Source organism: Rhinolophus sinicus, chromosome 16 (genome assembly GCF_057876585.1).
Source record: "Rhinolophus sinicus isolate RSI-liver-muscle chromosome 16, RSI-T2T, whole genome shotgun sequence".
Lineage (NCBI taxonomy): Eukaryota > Metazoa > Chordata > Mammalia > Chiroptera > Rhinolophidae > Rhinolophus > Rhinolophus sinicus.
In genome coordinates this window covers 35,142,294-35,169,722 of record NC_142516.1, presented here as the reverse complement: position 1 = coordinate 35,169,722, position 27,429 = coordinate 35,142,294, and the positions used below count along the sequence as shown (strand labels likewise).

Sequence of the window (27,429 nt, the reverse complement as noted above, 5' to 3'; positions counted from 1 at the left end):
ACTTCGAAGTTTACAGAAGTCTTCTTTGTTTCATGATTGCATTATAAGAGATTGGTGGAAAATGTACCATTAAGTCTCTTTATGGATCCAGTCTCACATGGGACATGAATCTAAAAGACACACATTCTCCTCCCTTGAAAATTACAAAGACTTAGGCAGTTTGTACTTTTTGCATTCAAGTCATCACATAGGGATATGCATGGCAGTGTATCAGCGTGAACCTCCTGAAAAATGAAGGAAGTGCCATAGATTAACGAATGCTCTTTCCAACTGTTATTTGGATTAGGCCCCTATATTCTTTCTTGGTTCCACTCCAATAACTAAATTAAATGAATATGAATTTGTTATTCACTTCCACAATGCAGTACATATGATTTGGAATGTGGTTGCTAGGTGCTGTGGGGGATACAACAAAAGACAAGACCCAATACCTGACTCCAGAAGCTAGGAATCAAGTGGATTTTTAAGAAGCCATTTCAACAAACTCCCGGCATTTTTTATTAATTGAAAACAGTTCTACTTTGTATAGGATTTATATTTTCTAGGATGCTTCATCAAATGTAAGGCTTTGAACCAGAGCGTGGCAATGAATTAAAATGCTTCTGCTTCTTTGTCTTCAGATGAATTGCAGAAAAACTGCCTCTGACTTTAGGATCATACTGGTGGTTCTGTAAAACCACACCCATGGGTTTTCAACATTTCGGTGCAGGGTGATAGCGATAAGGTAACATACAGTGGCTCTCTCCAACAGTGTTCCCACTGTGAAGAGAGCCTAGGGAAAACAAGCTAAGCATGCTGTCAGAAAGACTTACGTCATATTTTCACATAACGGCAGCTGTTTTCTCTCTGAGGTTTTGAACTAGAATCTCCAGAGAACCTCTTCTAAAACAAAGCTGGTTGAAACATTTTCATGAAGGAAATATATATATATATATATATATATATATATATATATATATGCATATAAAATGAACTCACAAAATTTATTTCATATCTTATTTCTAAAACTCATAATTAGGAAAGAAACTAAAGAAAAGGCAACATGATATTTTCAATGTTGTCAACCTTTAGAAAGTTAAGGATGCAAAGGTCTGTCGTTGTAAAATTTAGGGTCTGTGGATAGGAAGGTATTGCTTTGGTGTTTTTAAGGTCATTGTAAATAAATAACTGAAATTATAAATCCAAAATTCATGATCCTATAAACATTCACTTTCTAGCTGCTACAGACATAAAGCAAATAGATGATAACACTAATGCTATTACTATACTACTAAATACCTTTTGAATTTAGTGAACACTTAGACGAGGGAACAGCAAACTATGGCCTGCCTATAGGCTAAATCCAGCCCACTGTCTAGATTTAGGATCTTAAAAATACTATTCTTATTACTTTTTCAGTTGCTTCATAATCTGCTCATTTATTTCTCTTTTTTGGCAATTTAAAGAGCTCAACTTTCTGGCTACTTTTGATGTGTGGGAGTATATGTGCATGGAGTCTGGAGTGAGCTTTGGATCCTGACCAAGAATAGTCTGATATTTTGAAATGGTTGGGGGGGGGGGTTAAAAGGAAGAGTAATAGTTCACGGTACATGAAAATTATATATGAAATTTACATTTCATCATCCATAAATAACGTTCAATAGGAACTTTGCCATACCCACTCACTTACATATAATCTAAGTCAGTTTTTATGCTACAGCAACAGAGTTGAATTGTTGCAACAGGGACTACATAGCTCACAAAGCTTAAGATGTTTTTCATTTGGCTCTTTACAGAAAAAGTTTACCAATCTCTCTACTAAGTAGACCAGGGGTGAAGTATACACTCACTAGCAAGTAAAAGACAAGACCCCTTGCCGCATGGAATTTACCACCACGATACAATCTCATTTAAATCTCACAATTCTAGGGGAAAGATTCAATGGTACATTACCTCCATGAAGTAATTAGGGAATGCTGTTATTATTCCAAAAGGCAACTAAAGTGCAGAAAGGTTAAGAATCTCGTCACAGTCCTCACAGATGAGTGAGGGAGGTGGGATCTGATGCTCACTCCAGACCCTGAGCACATGTACTACCCATTGGAGTGGGCTGGTTAGGAAGTTAATGTCTTTAAAGTAACAAACAAACAAGCAAACAAAAAGAACTGACTATGAAGAGAGTGAAATACAGCAGGTCCTTAAATAACATCATTTTGTTCAACATTATTTCATTATAATAATAAGATGCTATAGAAACTTAATTCTCGTTTATGAGTGTTCTGTGTATTCCATCCTTGCAGTTATTTGCTGTAAAGGCTGAGATGTATTTTTTTCTTCTCTTTTTTCCTAACCATAGCGACTCATAGAAAAGTACTTGGTGATTGCTCCTTGAATTTAAAATGTTGATTTAAAATAGATTAGCGATAGAATGGGAACAGTATCTCAAAACTTAAATACATCATAAAATCCAACAGTTAACCGCAAAGCATTTGAAGAGACAAAAATGAAAAAAGTAGAAGAGGGTAAAGGGGGTCAAATGCATGGTAATGAAAAGAACTGACTCTGGGTGGTGGTGAACACAGAATGCAATATAGAGATGATGTATTATAGAAATGTACACTTGAATCCTATATAATTTTACTAACCAATGTCACCCCAATAAATTTAATACAAATTTTTAAAAAATGAAAACAGTGACTCTTGGCTGAAACTTCTCTAAATAGCAGAAGAAAATGTTCTCACAGCTTGGGGGATAAGGATGATACAGCTGAAACAAGTACAGTATTCTTTGAGTAATTAAGTAGTATTTAACTTTAAAGACAGCTAAAAGATTTTATTTTCAGTAAATCTAAAATTACATTATAAAGACTATAAAGCTAATAATATCTTTTACATGCAAACGTTTAAAAATTTTATCAAAGTTAGCTTACAGAAAGCTGCCAAGCTTCAGTTTTCTTTTTGTAATGGTACTTTTAAAAAATTCGGTATAGCAGAATTGTTTTATATGTGGGAGTTAGGATCAAATATAAAATAACGAAATAACAAACATATAAAATAACAAATAATCCTCTTTAAAAGTCTTTAGGATACCAGTTAAATATTTTATATAAACAGTAGTCCTTCCTTATCAGTGGGGGATACTTTCCAGGACCTTAATTTGTTCTATTTATTCTTACACCATTATTTAAAAGTAGATAGAAAGAAACATGGTTTCAATTAAACTGAATTTTAAAACCTATTGATATACAACTGGCTCTTGTAAATTTGCAACACTATTGAAGATTATGCGGCCCTACAGAGATGCTCCTATTACAGTATCCTAGCAACGTTTTAAGGTGTTGATTTAAAATTGAAGTTACGCCTGTCTTTTATCATGTTTCATTTTTTACATCTCTTCTGTCATTCTATCTTTTGTTATGTATGTCTTTTTCTTGCCATTTCAGTTTCCTGGTATGTTGTTTAGATAGTTTTGTAGATTTTTTTTTTTTTTTTTGTATCTTATTTTTTACCCAACTTCTACAAATGGTTAAGCAGGAAGCCCAGACAAAAGGGTATAGTGTGAAGTCCTCCTTTTTCCTAAAGGAAAGAGGACAGATGTCTTTTGAGTTAGGCTTGCACTGACCTGTTCAACCTCCACAACACAGTTTTTAAAAATTAAGTTCTAGTATAGTTTCAATGGTTCTAAATTATCTGTAGATTTAATTAGCTCTTTCCTGTTTTCATTTATTTTTGTTTTGTTTTTCTTTTGTTTTACTGTAAAATAACCAAGGTTTTACTCCTTTTTGAAATCTTCAGACTTAAATTTAATTTGTGACTTCATTCTAAACTTATTTTTGGGAAGAGTGGTGTGGGGAGTAGTATATTCATTTTTTTGGTAACTTTTAATGTTGATATAATTTTAAAATTGTAGAAATGTTCTAAGAATATTACAAAGAACACCTGTAATCATTTACCTAGATTCATCAATTGCTTACACTTTGACCCATTTGTTTTATAATTTTCTCTCTAATACACACACACACTTTTTTTCTCTGAATCATTTGAGAATGAATTGCAGGTATCATGCTTCTTTATTCCTAGGTAGTTCAGGACATTCTCTTATATAATTACAATAAAATAATCAAAATCGGAAAAATTATCATTGATGCAATAATATTATTTGATCAAAGTCCATATTCAATTTTTGACTATTGTCCTAAATATGTCCTTTGTAGTAATCATACCCCCCATCCCTACCCCCAGATCCACTATACGATCACATTTAGTTGCTATGTCTGCTTTAATCTGGAACAATTCCTCAGTCTTTCCTTGTGCTTCATGATTTTGATATCTCTGAGGAGTACAGGCCAGTTATTATTTTTTTTTTATAGAATATGCCTCATTTTGGGCTTGTCGAATGTTTTCTTGTTATTAAATTCAAGTTAGGCATTTTTAGCAAGAATACCAGATAAATGATGTTATATTCTTCTTGATGCATATTAGAGAGCACATAACATTGGTTTGTCCATCATTGTATTTCTGTAGGCCACAATTTTATTCTCCACCATCCTCCAATCTCCAGGAGAACTCTCTGCATTGGCATTCAAAGTTTCAAATATGCCCACGTAGTAACTTTTTATGCAACTGCTTCACATGGAATTCAGAATTTCTACAAACCTTTGCCCATCTGTCTACTTCACACCTGCTCATTCAGTTGCAACCCTCTGATTCCATCTCATCTAGCACATTCTTTGGTTCCATCTTTAGTACCATGGGATTGGTACTGCCGGAAGCCAAACCAAACTGCCTCTTCATTGCAAGCTTGTTTGTCGAAGGGAGTGTAGGAGGCAGAGGGCTAGGGAATGAAACAACAAGCATTTCTTCATTCAACAATAACTTGTGCAAGGACTCATAGCTAATAAGTGTCAGACTCAACACTATCTACCTTGAGGTCCAGCCTTGAGACACAGGCAAGAACAGAGCACTCCATGGTCTCTTTCGTACCCCCACCAGCTGCAAGAAGACCCAGGCTGGATAGGCCATTTTCAACTAGGAGTGGAGTTAATTCTTTCCAGTTTCAAAACATGCCCAACCTGAAAATCTGCTCCTTCTCCTTGGTCCTAAAGTTTTGTCCCCATCAGCTACACCTACCCATCCAACCTTTCAAAAGTTATTTTTTCTTAATGTCTTTGATCAATTTTGGAACCTTCTTGGTCATGATCTAGTTAAATGTTGCTTCTTCCCCTTCTCTATCTTTTCCATCTGAACCATGTATAAGAGCTTCTGATCTGACAATCTTTCCCTGGAATGGGTTTACCCAAGATCTAGACTGGGATGGAGAAATCTCTCAAACTTGCAGGGCTTGTGAAATCAGATTGTTAGATCCCACCCCTAGGTTCCGATTCAGAAGATATGGAGTGGAGTCCAAGAATTTGCATTTTTTAAAAGAATTTGCATTTCTAATAAGTTCCCAGGTGAGGCCCTGTGATACCGATCCAAGGCCCACATTCTGAGAATCACTGGAGTAAGGAGTTCAGGACCCTGTGACTCTCACACAAGCTAAATTCTTCAACCTCTCTTTATTGATAGCACAGGTGTTGTTTTGATATTTTATCTTTTGACTCAACAGTTTTATTTCTGAAATCACTCAGAATCCAGAGGTGCTCAGAAAGAGAGGTGCTATTTACTGAACCCCTCAAAATCCAACAGCTGACACATTACTTATCATGTGCTACTTGATGTCATAAGTGTTATGTGTTTTATCTCATGAAATCCTCACCCAAACTCTAACATTATGTCATTTTTCCAAAAAAAAGAAAAAAGAAGGCACCAAAACATTAAGTAATATGCCCAGGTCACTCAGTTCTGGAGATAGGATTCAAACCAAGGAAGTATAATTTCCAAGATGTGGTTTTAACCCCAGGTTAGTCTACCATGTGTGTGGAAATGTGAAGGTCTTCAGAGTTTAGATCTCTGTTAAGTATAGCCATCTATCTTCCCATGCAATGATTAGTGACCTATATTTTCCCTTATCGATGTGGCATAAACTGCTCCCCCACAGCCATCACAGTCAATCACAGAAGTAGCTACAGATAATTTTAATGCCAATCTAAACTCCTCAAGGGTATTATACTGTTGAGCAAATATCAGAAAAAATATCAGATAAGCAGTTTGTATTTTTAGATTTCTCTTATTAACAAAATGTTAAAGTTCTCATTCTAGAAACACTTATTGACCACTACTAGTTGCCACATAACTGGGAAATTTTAGGATATTTATTAAATAGCATTCTTTTCCCCCTCCAGAGATCTGAGTCAATTGAGAAATAGATAGGCAGTGTATTAGTTTGCTCAGACTTCTGTAATTATAAGACACATAAAGAAGCAGGAAAATGTGACAGTTAATACAAGCAGACTTACAGATGGACACAATGTTAGAATTAGCAGATAAGGACTTTAAAATAACAATAGTATATATATTAAATGATTGGGCAGAAACAAGATGGAGAACATGCAGGTAGGGAAATTCATCTCAAAAATGGAAACTATAGAAAAAATGCAAAAAAAAGAAATATTAGGAGTAAAAAACTGCAAGTTTTCATTAATTGGGCTTAATAGTAGACTTGACAGAGTACAGGAAAGATCAGTTAACTTCAATACACATTATCTAACCTGATATGTAATGGGAAAAATGAGTAAAAAAACTGAACAAAGCCCCTGAGGCCTGTGGGACATCAAATCATCAAATATACCTGTAACTGGAATCCAAGAAGAAAAGAGAAAGAATGGGGCAGAAGAAACACTTGAAGGGATAATGGCCAAGAATTTTCCAAACTTGATGAAGGAAAAAAATTCACAGATCCATCTTAAATGACAAGAATTTTGGCTGACTTCTCACCAGAAAGAATGGAGCAAAATGATAGCACAACAATATCTTTAAGATGCTGAAAGAAAAAAAAATATTGGTGAACCTGAAATTTTATATTCAGTGAAAATATTTTTCATAAATTAAAGTAAAACAGATATCTTTACAAACAAAAACTTAAAGAATTTATCCCCAGCCAGTACTATAAGAAATACTAGAGGAAGTTCTTTAGGTTTGAAGGGAAATTATACCAAATGGAAACTCAAATCTGCAGGAAAGAATGAGGAATATCAGAAAAGGTAAATACATATATAAACATTTTTAAACCTTTTAATTATGTATTTTAATGTACAATTTTTAATATCTAGAAAAGATTATTGCTTTTTAAAGTAAAAATAATAACAATGTATCAACATATTGTGGGGTTTATAATACATGGCAAGGAGATGACAAGGGGTGGAATTATGTTATTCTAAGAGTCTTATAGTTTTTGTGAAGTAATTTCATATTATTTGAAGGTATATATAAAATAAAGATGCATATTATAATCTCTAGAGTAACAATTATAGAAATAACTCAGAGAGTTATATCTATAAAGGAAATGGAGATGATAAAATGGAATACTTAAATGTAGTGTTAGTGCCTGACTTTAAGCTTTCGGTTGCCAAGGCATTCATTTCAAATACATTTATCTTGAATAAACATATTACCAGCTGTATGACAGTTACTAGTAAAGCAACTCGATAAGAAACTAGGCTGCCTCACCCATGAAGTTCCCTTTTTAGAAAGCCCTGCGTACCCTAGATAGCTGACCACTTGAGTGACACCGCTCCTCCCTTCCTGATTTCAGCTCTTATGCTTAAATTTACCAACAAAGAGTAAACCCTCGAAATCCTAGACACCCCTCCCTGGGACCCTAATAAAAGTAGAGCCCCAGATCCATGTTCCCTCCCTCTCCCTCTGCCTCTGTTATGTGTCCCTTGTGCATGCCATGTACTCTCTAGGATCTGTGAGTAATAAATCTTGTCCTTCAAAATTCCCTGTTGGTTTCTTGCTGCAGTACATCCTTCAGTCATAATATAACCAAAAGGGCCAGCCCAAACATAATATTGGTGATGAAGGGGGAATGTCTGTGGGGATCCCTATGAAGCAAGTGCCTCAGACATTCCTAGCTGAGAGCATCACCATCAATAGGCTGCGGCAGCACAACATTAAAAAACAAAAACAAACTTGATTAACCCAAAAGGAGATATAAAAACCAAACAGAGGGACAAAAAACACATGTGACAAATAGAAAATAAATAGCAATGGTAGACTTAAACCCAACCACATTAATAATTACATTGAATGTAAAAGCTAATTAAAAGATAAAAATGGGGACCGCCACATGGCTCAGTTGGTTAAAGAGAGAGCTCTTAACAACAAAGTTGCCGGTTCAATTCCCGCACAGGACAGTGGGCTGCGCTCCCTACAACTAAGATTGAAAATAGCGACTGGACTTGGAGCTGAGCTGCGCCCTCCACAACTAGATTGAAGGACAACGACTTGGAGCTGATGGGCCCTGGAGAAACACACTGCTCCCCAATATTCCCCAATTAAAAAAAAAAAATGCTAGTTCTTGTAATATATGTATCTATATCTGTCTATATATAGCTATAGATAGATAGATAGATAGATAGATAGATAGATAGATAGATAGATAGAGATAGAGATATAGATAGAGATATATAAATGAAAAGACTGGATTTTCAAAAATACACCAAACTATTACCAGATTACATTTTCATAAACACACGAATGCCATTTTTAGGTATTTACTAAAGAGAAATGAAAATGTATGTCCACTAACAAACACATCCATTACTGTTTGTAGCAGCCTTATTCATAATAGACCCAAACTGGAAACAACCCAAATTTCACCAACAGGAGAAAGGATAAAGAGATTGTAGTATAGTCAATACTACTCAGCAATAAGAAAATAGTAAACTACTGGTACATATACTAACGTGGATGAATCGGAACCATGCTGAGTGAAAGAAGCCAAACACAAAAAAGTACTTACTATGTGATTTCTTTTATATGAAGTTCTAGCGGAGGCAAGTGTAACCTACTGTGCATCTAGAATTTAGAACCCATGATGGAAATGTTCCGTCCATAGCTTGACATGGGTGTGGGTTGCATGTGAGGTTAGATGTGTATATGCTTTTGTCTAAATGCATCGAGCTTAAGATTTGTATATTTAACTCAAGGTGGAATATTCCTCATTTAAGAAAATTAAAGGGCAAAGTATAAATTATAACCAATAAATATAAAGATTTTAAATAAAAATAAATAAAACCAAACTGTTTATTTGATATAAAAATCTGTGCCTGGTACTTTTATCTTTTATATCAGGGAGGGGGAGTGACTTTTATTTCTCTTTTTTTTTTTTACACTATCACTGCCTTTTTAAAAACTGGTATGGGTATATTGGTTATTGGTATATTCTGATTGTTATTTCTGAAATTTGGTAATTTGCATTTTCTAGAAAAACAATCCATTGAAAGAAGAGCAATATTTTTTGTTTTATATCACAAAACAGCTATTTCACACTCTTCGTGTTTCTCAGAGTAAATCTCTAATTTCATTGTGCTTTCAGAAGGGTCCGATACTGGATTCATATCACTTGTCAATAGGCTCAAGAGTTTTCCTACCATCAGATGATTTCTGGTTGGTTCTGTATTAGTTAATCACACAAGCTGACTATCTTATCAATTTGTCTCAGACAGTCCTAATTTTCACCATGGTCCTGTAATAATTATTAATAGTGCCCCTTTCAGTACTATAGACCACATTTTCATTAAAAAAAAAAAACACAACATGCTGAATTGAGAATTGAGGGAGTCTACGATGACAGTGTAATTTTTAATCTCTTCAAATGTTTCCCTAAAAATAGCAGCTAGGATAGCAAAACAAAAATATCTATGACAAAACTAGGTGAAAAGATATCCAAAATATGGGTGGATGGGAACAATCTACTGACACATAAAAGAACCATGTAGTATGTGCATCTGTGTAGTAGGAAGCATATGGAAGGCAACCAGGCTTCTGATGGCTCTGAGAACAGAAAAAAACCCAAGCACCAACAAATACTCACTGGACATTGAAATGGGCTATCTGAGAAAGGTGTCAGGAACTGAGTGCGCTTCTCGAGGATTCAATTTGTGGGTGAGTACAAGGAAATTGCTATGGAATAAGGTCACCATTGCTGGAGTAGGCTTGATCCTTTAACTCTTAAAATTGACAAAATGAAACTCCTTTTAAACACAAATGTCAATAGTGAAAAGAATCAGATGAGAGTAGAATACAAGTTGAGCAAGTGAAGGTAAGTGGTGTGTGGTAACCCAAATAATGGCTCCCAAAATATTCAGGTCCTAATGCTTGGAAAGGAAGCGGTGAATGTTACCTTATACAGCAAAAAGAATTTTGAGGATGCAAAAGACTATCCTGGATTATCCAGGGTTCCCTAAATGCAACCACAAGTGTCATTATAAGAGGGAAACACAGGGAGATTTGACTATGTGAAAAGAAGGCCAAGTGAGAGAAGCAGAGTCAGAGAAGAGGCTATGCCGCTGGCTTTGAAGATGAAGGGGTCATGAGCCTCATGATTAAAAATAATTTCCACCAGCTTCCACCTCTCAATCATGCACTTATTCAGTTCATCTTGTGAATGCCCTTTACAAGCAGGCAACCTAACTCCATTCTATGTTGCAGTTGGGGCATAAGCGTAGGCTGCAGTCAGTGGTGTTTCTGGGAGTTGCCCAGAATACATGTTTTGCTTTCTTTCAATTGCAGTATTTTTGTTTCCTTTTGCCTGCTAAGTTTTGCTGTGGGATTTTCAAAATGTGCTCCCTACCACTTGGTTTGGGAAACCCTTTACATCCCTCTCTAAAACAGTGCTTTTGTTCCCTCATCAACTACAGGTTATGGCCATCGGTGAGAGCACCCACAGCCTCAGGTGGGTGACTCTTACCCATCTTTGCTTGACTCTTTAGAATCCCACCACTGGCTGTGACTGCTCACTTCCCCTTTCCTATGCAACCACCTTCAAGGGCCAAGAGGTAGGTATCTACTATGTGCCAGGCATTATTGAAAGTAAATTCTCTATATTCTGTGCTTTCCATATATGACTTTATTTAATATTCTCTTTCATGCTATCCAGTGGGTATTATTACCATCCTCATGTTATAAGAATTTTTAAGGCATAGATTCTGCCCTCTACTGCAGTGCTAAGGTGTGGTCTAAAGACTAGTAGTGAGGCATTACCTGGGAGCTTGTTAGAAATGCAAAATCACAGGCCTCACCCCTAGACCTACTGAATCAGGATCTGAGGAGAAGAGACAGGATCTTCGTGTTACCAAGCTCCCAGGTAACCGACAGAGTTAGATTTGAAAAGCTCTGTTTCAATGGCTCTCAGTCTAGTAGACAAATGTGCAAAAATTCAAAACCAAAGTTCGCAACTTGATCTACTAAAATCCATGGTAATGGTTCCTTACCACAGTAAAAGAAGTGTTAGTTCATATTACAGTTTTGATGACTAGCTCAGTCTTCTTCTGCCCTGTGCTTCTTCATCCCTTCCTTCTTTTCACTTGTGTGCTGTTCAGAAACCCAGGTTGGACTCAACTGACATTCGTGAGACACTGAGAGAGCCCACAGATACTGATATGAAACTCTTTTTCCCACCTAATGAGTTGGAAGAGAGGGAAGATTAGTTTGCACAGACATGTGTCAGTAAAACTCCCAGGAAGCAGGGTATGCTTTATCAGCATAACCTTTCACAAAGATGGGTATCAGCCTCACCTGGATGGCTTGTGAGAAACACAGATTGATGAGCTCCACCCCCAGACTTTTCAGTTGAGTGCATCTGACGTGGGGCCTGAGAACTTGAGTTTCTAACAAGTTCCCAGGTGAGACTGAGGCTGCTTGTTTAGGGAGCACACTTTGAGAACCACTGACTACACACAGCAATAGATAATAAAGGCAGGAGCTTGGGTTGGGGAACTCAAGGGAGACTCCTAGAGGAGAAATGCTTGAATTTATGGGTATTTAGGGCAATTGCTTTTCTTCTGGGTTTGTGCATTGTTATGCAACATAATTTGTGTATGTATGTGTGTATGTGTGTGTGTGGGGGGGGGTCCTGATAGCTCTCTTCCCCACACTCCTCAATAAACCTATTTCTGGTTCCTATTTCAGAAAGTTATCGGACTTCCGCTGACTTCGGCTTACTTTGAAAAGAACTGAGCTGCTAAAAAGGTGGGTTTCATTTCCAGATGGTAGGAGTTTGAGGAAAATGAGAGTTCACAGAGAAGCTTCTATTTAAAAATTAGATTTTAGCAATTGGAGTCAAAGAAGTTCCAATATAACAAGTGGGTGATGCAAGGAAGGAAAAAAACTAATACAAAACCTTAAAGACCTAAGCAAAGTAGGAAAAAGAATTATCTAGAAATGGGGTGGAACATTGCTGAAGATTCTTAAGTAGTCCTCATGTTTTTAGTAAAATAGAATATTTAAGACTATGGTAACTCAGTAATATTGAAATAAAAACTTTGAGTGAACTTCCTGTAGACCAGAGGGAGAGAACTCCATTCATGTCCTGTCTATAACTTGCTTTCCCCGCCCCCTGCCCCTGCCAATGTCCCAAATGCTTGGAGAGGAAACAGAGAATTGGTTATAGAACCTCTTGAAGGCATTACTGTTAAATGATTTAGAAACATAAAGCTATGGAAATCGATAACATGGCAATCTGTGAATTTCTCATTCCTTTCTCTCAATTGCCAAGGAACTATGCTGCAGACAACTGGACAACTGTCCCAGAGTCTCCTTACACCTGTTCCTGCATGCCCTTTTGTGATTTCTGAAGAAGCAGCAGATGGGGCTTACAATCAAACACCATGATGGTTGATTATGTGTCAGGTTGGCCACAGAGTGCCCAGACATTTGGTCAAACATTATTCTGGGTGTGTCTGTGAGGGTGTTTCTGGATGATATTAGCATTTGAATCAGTAGACTCAGTAAAGCAGATTGCCCTTCTTAGTGTGGGTGGTCCTCATCCAATCAGTTGAAAGCCTGAATAGAATGAAAAGGCTTATTACCCCCATGCCCAACCCCCATGAGTAGAGGGGGAACTCCTGCCTGACTGCCTTCAAATATGAAACATCAGTTGTTGTTGTTGTTGTTGTTTTTCTGCCATCAGACTCTAACTGAAATATTGGCTCTTTGTGAGTCTTGAGCCTACTGGAACTACACCATTGCGTCTGCTGGGTCGCCAGCTTGTCAACTATAGATCTTGGGACTTGTCAGTTTCCATAATCACATGAGCTACCAATGCCTTAAAATAAACACACACACACACACACACACACACACACACACACACACACACATCCTATTTGTTCTGTTTCTCTGGAGAATCCTGACTGATAAAAGCACAGTTGATTCCAAACACAGCCCAGCTTTGCCATAGAAGCCTTCTCAGAGGGCACCTGGTGAGGGGACCAGTAAGAGGAAGGTACTTTGAGCCCAGTGATTCCTGAGGATGGACTGGGCTTGGAACAAAACCTGAGTCTTGTCTTCAGCATATTAGTGCTCATTCAACTGAATCCTTACTTTAGGCTCGGCTGACACTAGATCAGCTAAACTTTAACAGTAGAGATCAATGGTTTGGTCCCCCCAATTTATGTTTTTGCCAGTTTTCTCTAGAGCAGTGGTTCTCAAGTTTGGCTACACATTAGAATCACCTGGAGGGTTTCTAGAAATTGCATTGCCCTAACCATATTGCAGACCAAATAAAACAGAATTTCTGAAGGGGAGGCTTGGACATCAATATTTAAAGCCCATGGGTGATTCCCGTGTGCAGTCAAGGTTGAACCTCCGAGTCCAGAACATCCCAAATTTGCTCGAAACTAAATATTATCTAAATTACAGTTAGGAGTCCCGATATTTATTTGGTTGTACTGTATAAATCTACATGACAAACTGGGTTCAGAAGAGCAAGAAATGTCTACTAACTGATCCTTCTTCATGACTGCAGGCCATGCCATTTTGTATATTAAAATTGATAAACATCTTGATGATACCTCATTTAATTCTTAATCCAAACCTAATCCATACCTAAAATATGGGTAGTATTATGACCACTTCCGAGACAGTAAAACTGAAGCTTGGAGATGTTGTGACTTGCAAAATTCATATAGCCAGTAAATGGTGAAGCCAGAATTAGACCTCAGGTAGTAGATTTATAGTCATCTCTACTCTTGACCTACTTATCAATATAGTAAAATAGTATGTTTCTCTGTGACCTGAAAAAGCACTGGTTTTACTTTGCACTAAACTCTGGATGCCTCCTGAGAGGCATGTAATAGATAATGTAAAATATGACAATTCTCAGAACTAATGGGTTATTGGCAAGTTAGTAACCTAAACCTCAACTTAAATAAAATTTCTTAACAAAATAGACATGTGCAAAATACTCATTGAAATACTACATTCATAAAACAATTATTCAATTGCTGCTGTTTTTTTTCAGACTTTTTCTTCCTTGAGAATTTGTCATGTCAATGTCACATCTTATTTAAACAGAAATTGCCTTCCCTATCTTGATAACCTATATTTTCATTATGCTTGGTTCTTATCAGTAAATAAGAAATCCTTATTCTTGGTTCTTAATCACAAGCAAATATGAAATCCCTCTTCACATAAGTGCTTGCCATCTTTTTGTAACATTGTATCTTTCTGTCTTTTCCCTCTTATTCTGTAGCCTTTCTTGGATGTGGGGCAGGGAGGAGTATCACACTTATTCTTGTGACTTTAGAAGTAAAGAAAAAATGATTTCATTTCATATTAAACCTAAAAAAAAAGATGGTTTCACAGATGATGAACTTGAGGTTTAGCCAGGAAAAGTAACTTTACTACTTAGCTATTTAGCTAGTAAGTGGCAGAGCAAGAACTTAAGCCCAGCTTCATGTAATTCTGATGACCATGCATCTCTACCACTTATCCTTTGCAGACGACCCCCAAAAGCCACATTTCCCTGATTTTCCCCTGGGGATCCTAGTACATTAAAGACTTGCCGCTAGCCCAGCCTGAGAGCTTCAATCCACACAGATTAATAAACTGATGGTCTGTCCTAGAATGTAACCCTTCGATTTAATTTCTCCATTCATAGTTTTTTGTTTTCTCTTGCCAGGTATGGTACTAATCTTGGATGAGGTACCATATACTGGACCATGCATGTTAGCTTGGTTCCCAGTGGATGGTAGCTCTTAGTCTAAGACCAAGGCTGGTATATACAGCATTGCTTCTAGGTGCTACTTGGAGGGTTTGGTGGGACCCCTCTGGAATTAGTTGTGAATACCACAGTAGGTAGCTAAGCTATAATGACCAGTGTTGCAAGTTTGACCAGAATTAGGTACTATTTTTACATGCTCAATGGTATTATAAGAATCCTGGTGTACCTGACTGGCAGAGGAACCAGGTAATCAGATGAAGCTCTCCCACCACTGTCCAACATCAGACGTGTCTGTCTCTGGGTCATGGTACAGTTCTTCCTACATTGGCAGCTAGCCATGTGGATAGGTTCTGGCCTGCATGGGGAGAAATGGGGAGGGAGCAGAGGCACTGGGTAAGTACAAATCTACTTCTCTGTTTTCTGACTATCTAAAAACTACGAACTCTGACTTCTCCTGCAGTTATGTGCAGGAACAACACCCCCTCCCCTCCAAATTTATTTGACCTACGAAATTCTCTGGGGTGTTAGTCCATTTCATCCACAAGGAACCAATCCAGTGGCCTCAGATAACTACTGTCCCAAGAACAACCCAGTGTAAGAAGACACCATGGATGATTATAATCTTTGGAGAAGCCCAATAGAGTTCTGTGCTCTGGAGATTGACGTGGGGGATAAATGTTCATCTTCACAAATTGCCCATTCTTTGCCACCTAACCAGTTGAAAAGCAACATATGCCGAGTTAGCTAGAATTTTTGAAATACTATTGCCTGTAGCAATGTCTCTGGGCCTTGTGGGTGGCCACAAATCTCTCCAGTGGTGCCAGGCTGGCCACAAAATAACGTGCCTTCATAAATAACGGGAGCATTCAGGGAGCATGACTTCTGGTTCAGGGAGTGTGACTGTTCCAGGAATTTGAGTTCAGACCAAGAATATTTTTTGCCTCTCTAAGCTGGAATCTCAAGTCCTCTGAGAGTTTACTTTAAAAAAAAAAAAAGTTACCTTAATGTGTAATTTATACACCATACATTTTACTCATTTTAAGGATATACTTCAATAAGTTTTTAGTAACTTAGAGTTATGAAACTATCAGCCTAATCTGATTATAGAATATTTTCACCATGCTAAAAGTGTCCCTCATGACCATTTGCAGCCACTCTGCATTCCTATCCCCAATTACCCCAAATTCTTTTTTAAAAACAGTTTTATTGAGCTATAACTCATATATCACACAATTCACCCATTTAAAGTGTACAATTCAATGCCTTTTAGTGTATTCAGAGTAACCATCACCACAGTCAATTCTAGAACATTTCATTACCTCAAAAAGAAACCTTATACCTCTTAGCGATCACCTACCCTCCCCCTGCCCAAGCCTTTATCTCCCCTAGTCTTGTGTAACCACTAATCTACTTTCTGTCTTTCTAGATCTGCCTTTTCTGGATAGTTCATGTACATGGAATCACATAATATGCAGTGCTAACAGTACACTAAGTACATCAGAGACCAAAAAAGCCCTGTATGATCTGGACTGGCCTGGGAATTGAAACATCATTCATCATGTTATTTCTATGGGAAAGTGTGTTGTATGGAGCATTGGGCAGCAGCATTAACGCACGTCTCCTTTCTGTGTAAATCCATTACAGACTTAGTGATGTCTGGTCAGGAATCTGAAGTTAAAAGAGGGTTTGGAGATATAAGGAGCATTGTTTACAAACCCCAGTGGAGACTAGTTATTCCTAAGGATGGGATATGTGAACTTGATTTGGGATCATATCCAAATACCAATCTCAAGAAACAGTGAACATTTGAATATTATGAACTCTCAAAATTATGGTCATGAAGATTATGCAGTTAACATGGGCACATGTTTATAAATGGAAAAATGTAGGCTCCAATATGTTAAATAGTATCAACATATACATCCAACAAAGAAAAGCAATAGCAAAAAAATTCTGACTGAGGAGAGAAAAAAATAACTGGAAACAAAGAGACCAAAATGCTAACAATAATTGTGTTTGGGCAGAATTACTTTTTCTGCTTTTCTCTCTTGTGAATTACCTCCAATTTGCTTAGATTTATTTTTATAATTAAACACCAGAATAATTTATATTCCTAAATTGTAATTCCCGTGAGAGCAGGGATCTTGTTTTGTTTGTCTTGTATACTGAGATACTGCCATAAAGGATTACCTGGTACCAAAAAAAAAAAAGGTCTTAATAAATATTTGTTGAGTTATATTAAGTAATCATTTAAAAGTTTCAGAACTGAAAAATAAGTAGAGTTTGGAATGCAGTGATGGACTAGACAATAAAAGAGGTAATGTTTCTTCTTTATATTTTTCTCATATGGAGTAGAGGTCAGGACCATGTGAAGATTAAGGAATCATAATTTTTAGAGGTCTATGTTGTAGAGAAAGATTCCACAACATGAATGCAGTCTGCCATTTGCTGGAAAAAAAATAAAGGGTTGCAGAAATGAAAGTTCTATACAAAAATCCTAAGAAATAGGCATTTCATATTCTGCCCATATCTACTTTCTACTTTAATTTCCAGAAAGGGTGAGCAAACAATGAAAGAGCCGTGCTGCAAATACTTTGCAGGCATCTCAGTTGACTGTTTCTTTGTGATTTATGTGTGTGTAGAAGGATGTCTCATAGCTTAGATTCTTATAAAGCCTAGAAGTTATGCTTCTTCAAATTCTTTAGTATAACTCCAAATATTTCAATACTCATGTGCTGACATTATAACATTAACACTCAGTTTTACATATTGGGATATCTGTAGCAAACCTAGTTCTTGAATGTCCCTAAGGAGAAGGTTAGAGCAATAATGGAAAAGTTACTAATCATAGTTTGTAACAGATGGTGTTATTTTTTTTCTCCACACACTTATCAGTATATTTACCTGGATTATTTTCAAATTATTTTAGTAATTATTTTGTAAGAAAGATTGTTAGAATAGGTTTCATTTTGGATTCCTCTTTAGCTATTGCATTCCAGTTTTGAATGATTCCTATTCTGAGTATTAATTTCATGTTATATATTCCCACTTAATAATACCAATGAATGTCAATCTTGTTTGTTTGTACTCAAGCATATTTTAAGAATAACTGGCACAGAATGGTGGAAACACACCATTCTATAAATAACTAGACTCTTCATGTTTTTCTACATTTGCTTGAGTTGCCCAAGCTTTTTTTTTTTAACTTTCACAGAGTTCTCCAAGGACTTCAGATGCGCAGACTTAAGTAGCATTTGAAATTTTTTTCTAAAAAGTAAACATGATCAATTATAGCTTTTAAAAAGTCATGTCTAAAGGATAAAGAGAGACATTTATAAGAATATATTTCATGCAAGCATCTATATTTTCAGTTCAATATAGTTTAGAATAGAAGTGGTTTTACATTTTATCTCAGGGTTGACACTCATAAGACTTAATATAAATCTTCAAGCATCTAAAAGGCTGCTTCTTAGGCAACTGAAATGACTTTTTCACATCTACACTGGATACTTGTAAAGTACAGAAGTTGAAGCATAAATGCCTTTATAGTTTTATAAACTCAAGTCACTGAAATGGATTTTTGAAGAGATGGGAATATAAAATAAAGATCCTTTTCCTCACAGATGTTTAAAAAAATAGGATAAGCAGCTGTGAATCTGAGTGAGACAAAAGTAAAGTACTGGAACTTCATTTTCAGTACTGGATAAATGGCCTTCTAGACAATGTAGTCAAGTGGTACTGAATAATTGATGCATCAAAAAATTGAGAAAAAGAACTACATTAGTAATTTTACAATTAACTAAATTCTCTGATTCTCACAACCTTGTAACTGGTGTAAAGTCATTGTTTTATGAATGAGGACACTGGGATTTAACACGTTCAGGGACTTGCTCAAGATCCCTTAGATAGATTTTCTGTTAAACATGGAGGACTGAACAAAGGTATTATTAAACTCCACAAAATGAATGTGAAAGGCACATACTCACAAGGACAAAAGGAATGGATGAAAGAAAAAACAGTATCATTGAAGATATGAAGCAGATGGATGGGGACACTGACTTGGCAGACCCAAGAAAATTGGATCAAAGGCCAGTGGTGGGGAAAGCCAAAGAACTGCCCATTTTTGTACCACAGAAACACCCAGAAGATCCAGGAATTGATGGAACCAGCGACCTCTGGAGGTGGAGGTTAGGATGAGGCTGAAAACAGGAGAGTGTGTTTAAGAACCAAGACCTGACATCTTCTCAGTTCCATATGGCTGTGGCTGCCTCTCTTCAAACCCTGTAGAAGATTGGAAAGAGTAAAAAGAGAGACTCTCTGGCAAGGAGAGGCTAGCATGGGGTAGGGAAGGGATACTGGAACAGATGAGGGAGGGGAATACCTAATGAAAAATGGAGCTTAAGTGAAAATGTTATAGTGGATGTTGAGATTTTCCCTTTACCACCCCCTTTACTCCAAATGGCTGTTCAGCTAGCAGATTTTTGGAGAAAAGCTGCTAAGTTGCACAGCTCTGGGGGAAGCTTTCACACACACACGTTGTGTGAATGACACACCTGGAGTTGTGCAGTGCCCAGTTGGATGATACATGAAGGCCCTGTATCAAAATCACCTTCTCTGAGAAATTGGACCAGCCCCCAGATACAAGACCCAAAGACAATGATGTTAGAGATTCACCAACTGAATGGTCCAGGTAGACCTCCTATTAGCGAAGGCAACATTTGCGAAGCCCTTACGGGGAACACAGAGCCTCAGATCTACTCTTTGATACCCCATGCTTCAGTGTGAACTTCTAGCCAAGAATCACTGTACCAAAGAAGTCTCTAATGTGAAAAACAGAGTTTGAAATAACTAGAAAAAATACCTAGAGGAAATAAAGTATGCAGGGAGAAGAGAAAATTATCATTAATGTTATCAGAAATATGAGAAGATATGTGGAAAACAAACAGTATTCTCTTGTGGTAAGAAATATTCATAGAACAAAAAGATCTCTTGGAAATTAAAAAATATAGTAGCTAAAATGAAAACTTGATAGACAGTTTAGGAGATAAAGCTGAAAAAACTCTTCCAGGAAAACAAAGTAAAAACAAATTTTAATTTTTTCAAATAATCTTTTGAAAATACACAAGACATTTTTTTAAAAATTAAGGGACCAGTTCAAGAAATCTGACATCTGAATAGTTTATTTTTAGAAGTTGAAGACAAAGGAAAAAAGGTAGGATACAATAAAATACAATTTAAGGAAATTCCACAGAACTGAATGATGTGTATTTTCACATTTAAAATGTCCACTTAATATCCAGAAAAATGATGAAAATTAAGAAAATAGATTCAGATTTTAGTATGTCATCAGGAAATTTCAGTGCTTTAAGATCCTGTCTGATTATTAGCCAATAAAGTTAAAAATACATAAAGATAAAAATTCCTAAATTGGTGACCCCTCTAAATTTTAAACACTCTGAAAAAACCTTAGATCAAGGAGGAATTTAAAAGAGATGAAATCAATAAATCAATGGAAATGGGAATATGTTATAAACAAAACCTATAGGAGGAAACTTTATCATCTCATATGTCTTCATTAAATACAAACAATGAAAATTAAAGGAACCAACTACTCATCTTATGAAATTAGGAAAGGACTACCAAAAGAGTCTCAGAAGACAGTGATAAGGATAAAATAAAAAATTAATTAATTAGAAAATATACAAAAAGAACAAAAAATAAAAAGTTGGTTTTCAGGGAAAAATACAAATGAAAAAAATTGTATGAGTTCGATGAACATTTTACAAGCCTGATAAGGGGAAGAAATTGAGATTAGAAATCACACAGGAGAAATAACTACAAATATGAGATTTAAAAAAAAATCCTGAGTGGAAAAATACTTGTGTGTCTCAGTGTTCTACAGTAATTTTTATTAGTATGAAATATATTCACAATGCATTTTGAAGTTAAAATAGAATATAACAGCATATGTACCTACAGTGAAGACCCACTTTTAATAAACAAAACAAACTAAAAGCTTTTAGGTATGAGTATATTCATGGAAAAATGCAAAAGAATTATGGGTGATTTTTATATTTCGGCTTACATGCATGGATAATTTTTTATATTGGTTTTATAACAAATATACCCAAAGGTTATTGTAGTAAAAGTTTAATAGATATTAAAAAAGAATTTAGGTCACTGAACAGTAGCTGTTTAGTGTAACATTTAAGGGAAGACAATTTTAAATTTCCCAATTGACTTTGCAGTTTTCACACCAACATGTTTTATTTTGTAGCAACATACTTGTTTCAATGTTTCAAGTTACTCATATTGCTGGGACTATGGTAATACAGCAGAGTAGAAATCATTTTTTCCTTCAGGGAGATAAAGCCTCTCATTCTCACTGGCTATTCATTTCTTTCTTAAAGAAAACTTTTATTATGAAAAAATTAAACGTATACAAAAGTAGAGAAAATAGTATAATGAACTCATATCCATCACCATCTTCCACAATTATCCACAAATCTTTATTAGTATGAATGGAATACATTTACGTCTAACTCCCCACTGGATGATTTTGAAGCAAATACCAGGCATCATATCTTTTCACTTATAAGTATTTTAGTATGGATCTCTTTTAAAAAATAAAGATTGTTAAAAGATTACTACAGTACCATTATACTACCAAAGACATTAATTTCTTAATATCAAATATTTAAATTTGATATTATAGTTTATAATATAGATATTGTATGTTCAAATTTGCTCAATAGTTTTAAGTCATTTACAGTGTATTTCAATTAGGATCTAAAATTTATCTTATTTATAAGTTGTTTTTCAGTATTTCTTTATTCTTTCACTTTCTTTTTCCAATTCATTATTTTCATATTTTATCTGCAATTGGTTGATAATGTCTGCTATGCTCACTTCCCTTTTGATAGAAGTTTAAGAGTTTCAATATCTATGTATTAGACAACTCATTAATGGAATGTAAGAAATCTATATATGTAATCTTTTTTTATTAAAAATAAAACTCACTTGATAAGTACCAGCAAACTGCTTGAAAATCATTCATTAAAAGGAATTTTGAATAGATTTTTTACAAAGAAAACAATGTTATAAGTTATGTTATGTGTATATGTGGTTATTAAAGGGATAATTGGGAGTTAACATCTCTCAAATTCAGTGAACTACTCTCCTGGTTTTTCTGCTGTTTCACTCTTTATTCTCAGAGTCCTTCACTAAGTCCACTGGATCTTCTTTCTCTACCTGATCTCTAAATGTTGGGGTTCCTCAGGAATCAATTTTGAGTCCACTTCCCTCAATAATGCCCATGGTTCCAAATGACATCTTTGTTGATAAATTTGACTAATAAATACTTTCGCATAGCAAATGGGAAAAAAAAACACAAAACCCAAACTAAAAAGACAAATGATACACTCGCTTAAAATAGTGCAACTTAAATCACAAAGAGTTAATATACAGAGAGCTTCTTAGAAGTAAAACAGAAAACAAGCAATAATCCCATAGAAAAATGGGCTAGAAATAAGAGCAGACAAATCATCCTTAAAAGATGCAAATTATCCTTAAAAAAAGGTTTTCTATCTCACTCATTAAAAGAGAATGCAAATTAAAACTACACTACGATACCACTTTTATCACCTACCAGTTTGGCAAAAATCCAAAACTTCAACCACATCCTGTATTGATGAGGCTATGGGAAAGTGCACACTCTCAGATGTTGCTGGCGGAAATATGAAAAAGGAACAAAGCTTTACAGGGGAAGTTGGCAATGGCAAAATTACATATACATATATACTTTGATCCCAAATTCTTTTTAAAGGAATTTAGCCAAAAGATCACAGGCGAAACTATGAAAAGTCACGTACACACATCTATTGATGATAGCAATATTTATAATGGTAAAACCCTGAAAACCACCTAAATGTCCATCAACAAAGGACTTGTTAAATTATTGTACATTCACTCAGTGAAAGAGGGTGACTATCTTTTTAAACAGTCAATCCAGAACACAGCCATACAAAGTGAAAAAAAAGATATGTAATAAATGTACACATATGTGTTATTATTTTAACATAAAATTATGAAAATAGATGTTTATTTGAAATTATATATTCTATATTTAATTTTCTGTTATTTAAATGCAGTTATTTAAACAAAACAATTGAACTAGTTAACAATGGCAATAACTATGATAGTAGAGACAACAAATAAAAAATATGTGCAAGAAAAATCTATATAATGTTGATACATTATAAACAGTACACAGAGGATAATTATACATAATTCCCTAATACAGAAATTTGACATTTTTATAACTTTATTGGATTATTGTGTATTCCTAACATATATAAATGTAAATTTTTAAAAAAGAGAGTGTAAATACAATAGAACTAACTAAACTGGTATTACCTATACTTAGTAAAAAATAACCTCATGGTTCTTTCTGTCATATGATACAGTAGGATATTTTTATTCTTTCTATTTCCTTTTCTGAAAGTATTTTTGAACTGTCCACAGCTGTTAGGACATTCTTAATTTCTTTTATGTAGTGGTAAAACTGAATACAGTCAAATGTAAAATTCACTTTGGCAGCTTTGCTTTTATCAAATTCATGTTATACTGGTTCCTGGTGTGAGTACAATATGACTATATCAAGCTAAATTTCCTCTCATCACTAGTGTTTAAGCATGGAATATTTAAAATTTTATGAGACAAGATTTAGACTTGTAGGAATTAATTTCCAGTTTTCCAAAAGTGCCATCAACTATGTATCTATATAGGCTTGTTTAGGTAGGCCAAATATTTGTCAATTAGTTCCTTTGCATTCACTGATTTGCCATGGAGTCTAACTAATGTCTAAAACGCCCATAATTTTTCAACACTATGAAGCGTATGGGATGTCATCATTTCTCTTTCTCAGGAAAAATGGTTTTTACGCAGAGGGGTAATTGGACCTTGTGAAAATAAATTTCAATTTCAAATAAATTACAGTTTTAGTAAAGAAATTAAGAAAATCTTGTTTCACTTGCCTTGTTCTGGTGATTTTTTTTCTTTCCTCCCCCTCCTCTTCCTTCTTCTTTTGCTGTCTTGGTGTTTGTCACAATGCACATAATACTGAATAACTTAGATGCAGTCAGTTCATCCTTTTCTAGATTCCTTTTGGCCTCTGTAAAGATTATTAAATGATTTTGGAAAAACAATATAAATTTCTGTTTTACTGCAATTCTTTTCTACATTGTCATCATCAGTGTATTTAGTGAGTACCTACTATGGATATGCCAACCACGGCCATAATGCTGGGGATACAGGTTTAATCAAAATAGGCAAAGCTCCTGCCCTTAGGAAACATATTATTCTGTGAGAGACATAAAGATGTATTTTTTAAATTTTTTTAAATCAACTTGTTGAGGTTTGACTTGCAAACACTAAAATGCACACTTATATTTCACTGAATTTTTACAAATGTATTCACCCATATAACCACCACCATAATCAAGATACAGAACATTTCCATCACTTCAAATCACCTAGCCCTATTCCAGTTAATTCTTCCTTGACAACCTCCCAACATCCACCCTCACCCCCACCCAGCAGTCACTGCTATTTTCTATCACTGTAGTTTAGATTTGTCTTGCTTAGTTTCACATAAATGAAATCATACTCTTTTGCTCATACTGATTTCCTTTGCGCAGCACAATTTTTTTTGAGATTCATGTTTTTGCACATTAAGTAGTTCTTCCCTGTTTGTTGGTAATTACTATTGATTACATTGTATAGATTACTCCTAGTTCTTTATCCATTTACCAGTTGAATATTTGGGTTGTTTCCCGTTTTTGATAATTAAAAATAAAACCATGAAAATTAATGTACAAACACATATTTTCATTTCTAGGTAAATACCTAGGAGTGGAATTGCTGGATCATATGAGGGTATGACTAACTGTACAGTAAAAGACAAACTGTTTACCAAAGTGGTTATAGTAACTATTTTGCATTCCCATCAGCAACACGAGAGATCGTTACTCCACATCTTGGTCAGAATTTGGTATCCTCTTTTCAATTTTAATGGGCATGTAGTGGTAAAGATGTATTTCCTACCGTGCCATTCTACTTAGTAACCCCACTTTCAAACTGATCATTTTATTAATATATTTTTTTAAAATCTAAAACATTTAAGAGTTTGAAAGAAAATGGCTGGCTTGACCCTGTAGATATTTTGTTTCTATTTTAACCACGAAACCCCCGGGTACTTCCAATAAATATAAACCTGGTGACAGTTATGCAACTGCAGCTCTAGAGCTCTAAAGGCCGGGCTCATTCATGATTGCAATTGTTAAGGTCTGCGCTTAGACCCATTGTTTCCTTGAGCCTTAACGTCACCTGTCTAAGAATTTCCCAGGGAGCCGCGCGGGGCGGAGCGGGGCGGAGCGGAGCGGAGCGGGCTCTGCGGCCCCAGGCTCCCCCTCTTACTGGGACCCCCCCCCGAGTACCCAGGACTGGGCCCGAATCTGGAGAGGAAAGTTTGCTTCCGGTCTCGCGGTTGGCTCTACTCCCGCGAGAAGACAAGACGGCCGCCTGTGGCCCTGGCGAGAGAAGGGGGTGTGGCCAGGGAGCGCGAAGTCCCTAGGAGTGAGGGAGAAGGGGCGGGGTCGCGCGTGTATCAGGCGTACGCATGCGCGCACGCCGCCGGTCGGGCTGAGCTGAGAGGGGAGGGGGCGACGGCGGAGGAGGTGTCGTTATTTCGGCGATCTGGACGGTCCGTGGCGGCTCGGGTGGCCACGGAAGAAGTAGGTAGGGATCGCCCGTGCGAAGCTGTTGAGATTCTCTCTCTGTCGGCCCCCGCGCATGTGGCGGACTCTGGGGACGCTAGGTCACCCTGCGTCCCCGGCCCTCCTGCCGCGCTTCAGGTAGGAGCTTCGGGCTTCCCGGTGCCCGGTGCCCGCGGAGGCCCTGGCCTTGACTGGTGTTACCGGGGTTACGACCCGGCACCGGGCGTGCCCGCGCTCCCGCATGACAACAGCCTTGTCCTTGCTTTGACGCCTTGTGGGGCCGGTGCCAGGGCCGGGTGGGACAGGTACTCGCATCAGGTGCGCTCCAGTTCTGGGCCTGGAGGGGTGGGACACCGCGGTGCGCTCCCTCATGCCGTGCTCCTTGGCGAGGCTGTGCCGGGGTCTTGCGCGGCCAGGGAGAGGTTGGCCCGGCGAGCTCCTGGCAGGTGAGAGACCACCTTCACTTGAGTAGTTGCCGGATGGGGTCCTGGACTGCGAGAGGCGATCCGGAAGAGTGCGTTGGCCATTTGTGGCCTGTGTTGAAAGTTGAAAGCTCTGGAGTTTGTTTGGGCCAGTGGTGGAATGATTTATTATTTTTCTTAAATAATGGGAAGACACACTCTTTATGAGCTCTGGTAGGTGGTGGGCTATTAGTAAGTGAGCAGCAGTAGGGTTAATTAACTTGAGATTTAATTGCATTAAGGTATGTTTTTCCAGTACCAGCCTCCAACTCAAAAGAGCGCTGCTTAAGTTTAGTAAGGTTTTCATCCAATAATTAAAACACACGTGATTTGCACATACTCTTGCCCTGAAAGCTGCATCCTTTCGTTTACACCAATATTAATTTTATAGGCATAATGGTTATGAAAGCTTCTGTAGAAGATGATGATTCAGGATGGGAGCTCAGTATACCAGAAAAGATGGAAAAAAGTAATACAAACTGGGTGGACATAACCCAAGATTTTGAAGAAGCTTGTCGAGGTGAGTTTTTATTTTTGGATTAAAAGTTCAAAATCTCGGAAAGGGTAAAATAAAATCTTGATTGTGATTTCTGAACTGTCTCAATAAATAAAATCAATAGGTAAGTGTGGTTTATTTATTAAGTTTGTTAACCACACTTATTCTCTATACCCTCTAGTTTTAACTTTCGTTTAAATCCAGTATATATGAGGTATAGCATTAAATACATATCTTAAGGCAATTTCGTCTATTAAAAATTTTCTAACTTTAAGTAAAGTTTTGAGAGTACATAGCACTAATTTTGAACTGTGAAACAGAAATTCTGTTGACCTAAAGACGGTAGTATTATTGTATATTTAAAGTTTGAAAATCATCAGATTATGTTATTCCCTGCTTAAGATGCTCCAGTGACTTCCTGTTGCATGTAGAACAGAATAAAATCCAAACTTCTTCCCCATGGCCTTTATGATCTGGTGTCTACCTACCACTCAGACTTCATATTTGTACCATGTTCTATTTAGGCTCATTATGTTAGTAGTCACAAGTCTTTCTTATCTGTCAACACTCTACGGTATTGATAGATAAGGATCCAAGAATATACAAGGG

General features: G+C 36.5%; 1 protein-coding gene and 2 long non-coding RNA genes across 6 annotated transcripts in view; 2 read left to right on the top strand and 1 right to left on the bottom strand.

Moving 5' to 3' along the window:
• Positions 1-951: 951 nt before the first annotated feature.
• On the bottom strand, positions 952-25,464 carry LOC109457306 (uncharacterized). The gene is made up of 5 exons (XR_002138991.3): positions 25,062-25,464; positions 24,124-24,260; positions 22,737-22,814; positions 15,315-15,443; positions 952-4,813 (listed from the first exon to the last, which is right to left on the bottom strand). It is a non-coding gene; the product is annotated as an uncharacterized LOC109457306 (long non-coding RNA).
• Positions 9,836-15,308, top strand: LOC141571139 (uncharacterized). The gene is made up of 3 exons (XR_012495822.2): positions 9,836-10,922; positions 12,055-12,114; positions 12,641-15,308. It is a non-coding gene; the product is annotated as an uncharacterized LOC141571139 (long non-coding RNA).
• A 266-nt stretch (positions 25,465-25,730) lies between the features above and the next one.
• Positions 25,731-27,429, top strand: part of NAA35 (N-alpha-acetyltransferase 35, NatC auxiliary subunit) — a 51,437-nt gene continuing 49,738 nt past the window's right edge. Inside the window, exons 1-2 of one of the 4 annotated variants that reach the window (XM_019750096.3) lie at positions 25,731-25,885; positions 26,716-26,844. In XM_019750096.3, coding sequence (XP_019605655.1) covers positions 26,721-26,844 — 124 coding nt within the window. In that variant the 5' untranslated portion in view covers positions 25,731-25,885; positions 26,716-26,720. Of the gene's footprint in view, positions 26,002-26,712; positions 26,845-27,429 lie in introns of those variants that run through there. The other 3 variants (XM_019750094.3, XM_019750095.3, XM_088793177.1) reach the window with 3 other exon arrangements.